The sequence below is a fragment of the Merops nubicus genome, unplaced genomic scaffold (assembly GCF_000691845.1).
Source record: "Merops nubicus isolate BGI_N331 unplaced genomic scaffold, ASM69184v1 scaffold23413, whole genome shotgun sequence".
In the NCBI taxonomy this organism is placed as follows: domain Eukaryota; kingdom Metazoa; phylum Chordata; class Aves; order Coraciiformes; family Meropidae; genus Merops; species Merops nubicus.
The window spans coordinates 1-4,740 of NW_008598618.1; the positions used below are offsets into that span (position 1 = coordinate 1).

Consider the following 4,740-nt stretch of genomic DNA (forward strand, 5'->3'; position numbering starts at 1 on the left):
AGACGGCGGCGGCCGCTCTGCTGGGTCGTTTTCCAGCATGATTCTCACTCTTGGCCAAGAAACACGCAAAAATAGTAGTTCCGTTATAATTGTGACTTAAGATATGTTGTAGGTAATTTTGCAATGTGGATTTTAGTGTCTTACGGCTTTGACATTCTAGTCATGACTAAATGACTAAATCTGGAGTATGTTTACGAGGTTTGTTTTTGGCTGCGTTGTTAAACTACTCTTTACTGTTATCTCTGAACTGTAGTAGTGTTTTGAGGGCAGAAATGGGTAGAATTGGGTATGATGGAGAAGTAGGAGGTGGTTTTAAGTTATGTTTAGTGAGACTGTGTTTGCTGGCTTATAACGTGTCAAGATCTCTTGGATTTCTGCCAATTAAAATAACTAATGAGCTTTGCTTTGTTTAGAGAGAAATCTGATACCTTCTCTTCATTATTTGAAAGTAGCGTAGGCTGGTCAAAGTGCTTTGAAAATTTCCTGAAGCTCAAATTCAAAAAATAATTAATACAGCCTTTTAAAGTTATTGTTATTGATTTTTGTGTCTGAAAGCTGTTTATTTTGCCTAATTTATGGGGTTTATTTTAGGCTTTAGTCAGGTATCTGATAGTATAGAATTCTGCCTGTTGGCAGATGTACAGACAAATGTACAAACACCAGGGTTTTGGAACCGTAAGTTGGAGAAGCTTCAGATCAAGAATTTCTTGAATGTTTGTGATGATATCATGGTAAGGTTGTGTCTTGGCTGAGTTATCTTGGTGACTTCATATTGTTATGCTTTTGAGGTAATAAAATATTTGCAGCTTTGCCCCTGTGAAGTGTAGGTCAAAAGAACATCAGACAGTCAGGCTTGAAAACAAGAGGACTCCTTTTTCTCTTTTTTCCTTTTTTTTTTTTTTTTTTTTTGGACCACAGCGATGGAACCTGAAATCTGTATACTGGCAGGAGAGGGAGTCATAGCATTCCACACGCTTCTAAAGAGTACCAGGATACATCAAGTACCATCTCTTAAAAATGCCATTGGCATGTGCTGATGGACACAACCCCCCCCCCCCCCATTTCTATCCTTCTCCAAGCAACCCAATGCGTAGCAGGCTCTGAGCTGTGTGCACTTGAGGTTTCCAGGCCGGGTCGGTGCAGTTATTTGTACTGTATGCGTGTGCCTTACTCAGGGTGTGTTGGGGGGAGCTTTGTATCGTGGGCTCCAATTGCAGGGTCACCTTTCTGCTACTCTTCAACGGGAGAGGGGGAGGAAGGGAGCTGTGCTCTTATGCTTCAGCATTAGAGGACAAGACAGATGCTCACACGCAATCCTAGATTCTGAAATGGCTGGAGGAAGCTGTGTGTTACATTCAGCAGAGTAGATGTGATGCAGTCAGCTTCACACTAGCAGTTCCCAGCTTGCAAATTCCCAAGTCTGTCACAAGGTCCAAGCTGAGTCGGCCACTGGCCAGCGCAGCATAAAGCCAGCCAGTGTCTTCCTGTGTCACAGTCACAGAAATGGCAGAGCACCACACAGAGCAGTTCTTTTCATTCACAGTATTGATGTTGCTGGAGTTCATAGGAGTGGTAGCGTGAGAGACAGCCCTCCTGGGATAGGATTGAGCTGTGGAGTTAGACCTGCTGATAAATGGAACATTAACGTGTCCTACTTAAGAGGACAAGCAATAGAAGTTTGGAAATGCCTCCTGTCAGTATATCTAGGAAGCCTTTCATACTTCACTACAGTTGCACTAAACCAGTAGGCTCCAGTGTAAATTGTGACATTCCCCCACTAGAAATGGGTAGCCTTAATTTTTATTTCAATTACATGGCGATGCCCGTTTCCACAGGATTTGGTTCTGGCCCACCACTAGTTTTTACAGAAGCTACAGCAGTATAAAAATGCTTGGAAGAGCTCTATTATTTTTAAGTGATGTGGAGGAAAGAAACAAGTGTTGAGTAAAATGTTGACAGGTGAGTGTAGGGCCATGTATGTTTCTCTAGTATGATTCAGCTGCATTTTTGGCATCACTCTCCATGTACTGGATATAAAGTCATTCAACAGCAAAATAGTCTTGCATTTACATTAGACTTCATTTTAGCCAGCTTTCTTAATTTTAAAAAGACTTCTCATTTTGTACCTGAGTTAGGTGGGTGTAACGGTAACTGCAGCCGGCTGAAGTCCTGCGCCTGAAGCGGCGTAGTCCTGTACCACCAGCCGGTGAGAGGTGAGGCTGGCTGGCTAGGAGGCAGTCTGCGGGACAGCAGCCGGGAGTCCCACAGGCAGGCAGGTTGAACGTGAGTCAGCAGCTCTTGCAGCAGAGAAGGCCAGCGGCACCCAAGAGCGTAGCCAGCAGATCAAGGGAGATGCTTCTTCCTTTCTTTTCGGCACCACTCGGGTGCATCTGGAGTACTGTGACAAGTTCTGAGCTCCCCAGGACAGAAGAGAAGTGGACACACTGGAGTGTAGGGTTATGCAAACAGTTCAAGGAGCTGGAGCACAGGAGGCTGAGAGAGCTGGGTTTGCTCTGCTGTAAGAAAAACATCAGGGGTGATCATAGCGGTATCTGTATCTGCTTAATGTGAGGATGTGAAGAGGGCAGAGTCAGATCCTTTTCAGAGGTGCCCAGTGATAGGATGAGAGAGAGGCAGGGGACACAAGCTGGAACACAAGGAAATCTGAATAGATACAATCACTGGACAGATTTCTGAGCAGCCTGATCTAGTTGGTTCTGCTTTGAGAAGGGCATTTCACTTGTTTGGCCTGGATATCCCTTATAAACTAAATTATTCTATAATAAGAAAGTTACTAGTCATTTATTTCATGAGTAATCCCATTAGATGAAGGAGACGCGTGAACATGATTTTTGAAAACAAATTCCTAAATCAGGAGAGTATGGTAAAGCTAGATTGTAAGAGTAGAAGTATTATATGCTAATATATTTGAATATAGGCTATTTAGTGATGTCTGTGAAGTGAAATACAGGAGGTTATAAGTAGAGTTTATTGCTAAAGTTGAAGGGTGTATATACACTTTTGATCAAAGGTTAATGGTGTTCAGGCAAAGACCTACATTTCGGATATAAATACATTTAAAAGGAAGAATCAAATAACAGTTCTTCTGAAGCTTTCCTTTTCCAGGCTTGGTTAGCAGTGTAGGATGTTTCAGCATTATCAATATGTTTTTGAAAAAAAGAGGTATTGTTATTTTTGCTTCTCTGATGGTGCTTTCCTTAGTATATTTGCTAATGCTTCTTTTTTAAAAATTTTTTAAAGATTTTCTTAAATTTGGTACTAGCTTTTGTCATACATTCATTTAAAGAGATGCAGGTTTAATCAGTAAAGGTGGCTGTGTTGATTTTTTAGGACATGTCTCTGCTTTTCAGGTAAGCTTGGTGCAGGAGGCCCTGGGTTGCCACTTGTCTGGCTGTATCAGCAGCATGTTGGGTCTAAGTTAATAAGCCTTGCCTTTCAGCAAGAAAGGGAGTCCATCCTGAGAAACATAAGGATTCAGACTATTTAGGATACAGGCAAGAGATTATTTGGTTGAAAGGTTGCTGCTTGGTTGTGTTGGGGTTTTTTGAGTGGTAAGAAAGTTTCTAATCTAGTGAAATCAAAACAAGGCAGGAGGACCGTTTCCTCATATGGTGAAGTTAAATACTTCTGAAACAACTTGTTTAAGGTTTTTTTATGTAGCCTTTTACCAAAATCTTTAAGTCCACTGAATTGCACTCACTCAGATTTTGTCTAACTTGATCTCATTGGTGTTATGGTTTTTTCCCTAATTGTTGGTATTTTGATTTATCAAAATAGCATTGATTACAAATCTAGCATAAGTTATAAATTCCAATATAAACCTAGATGGTATTGATTTATTATAAATCTGAAGGGTTTATAGCATCTTCTTCAGCAAAGAGAAACAATTCAAGCTTGAAATTTTAATAGAAGAGATATTAATTTTTAAAAAAATATTTCTTAACTGTCAGAGAATTCATTTCAGCAAAATGGCTGGGAATTTATGGATACGTTGCTGCTGTGGTTCTGAATTTTAGATGCAGATACTTTGGATAAAAGCACTGCAGCTACTGAAACATTTTACAGCCTTAGTTCACGATGTGATGCAGATGGAAGTAATTCTGGGAATTCCTGTGTCAACATTGGGTTGAACTCTCATTCTATTAATTTGTGTACACAAAAGGATCTGTCCGCTGAGATCCCCAAGAACTGAGTAGGTGATGCAATACTGTGCTGTCTTGTACTAAATGTTGGGGTGTGTTTGTGTGTTTTACAGGGTAAAATTCTTTATAAAGTACGATGGAAGGGATATACCTCTGATGATGATACCTGGGAACCAGAGGTTCATTTGGAAGACTGCAAAGAAGTGCTGCTTGAATTCCAAAAAAAAATTGTGGACAACAAGCCTAAAACTGTTAAAAAAGACATACAGGTGTGTTTCACCTTCCAGTATCTTACACTGAAGACATAGTCCCTATGTAGGCTTTGCTAGTAGTGGTAGGGAGAAGGGAAGACATTTGGGGTATGGAATTAAGACTTAAAGAACATCTTTGATCTAAGAGTGTTTTGTTACATGCCGAAGTGAATATTGTTGCTGCTCTCTGGTTAGAGATTTTTTGTTAAATGACATTCGTTTGTAGACTATAAATCCGTCTACACTTCATTTCAGTTTTTACTGGGAGTATATGAATGTGTAGTCATTTTAGTTTGGTTTTGACAACATAAACAACCCCCTTTCCC

The 4,740-nt window shown here is 40.4% G+C and overlaps 1 protein-coding gene across 1 annotated transcript in view; it reads left to right on the forward strand.

Moving 5' to 3' along the window:
- Nucleotides 1-591: 591 nt before the first annotated feature.
- MPHOSPH8 (M-phase phosphoprotein 8) overlaps nt 592-4,740 on the forward strand; it is a gene marked incomplete at its 5' end in the record, with an annotated part of 22,485 nt that continues 18,336 nt past the window's right edge. Inside the window, 2 exon segments of the mRNA XM_008937121.1 lie at nt 592-731; nt 4,277-4,432. Coding sequence (XP_008935369.1) covers nt 592-731; nt 4,277-4,432 — 296 coding nt within the window.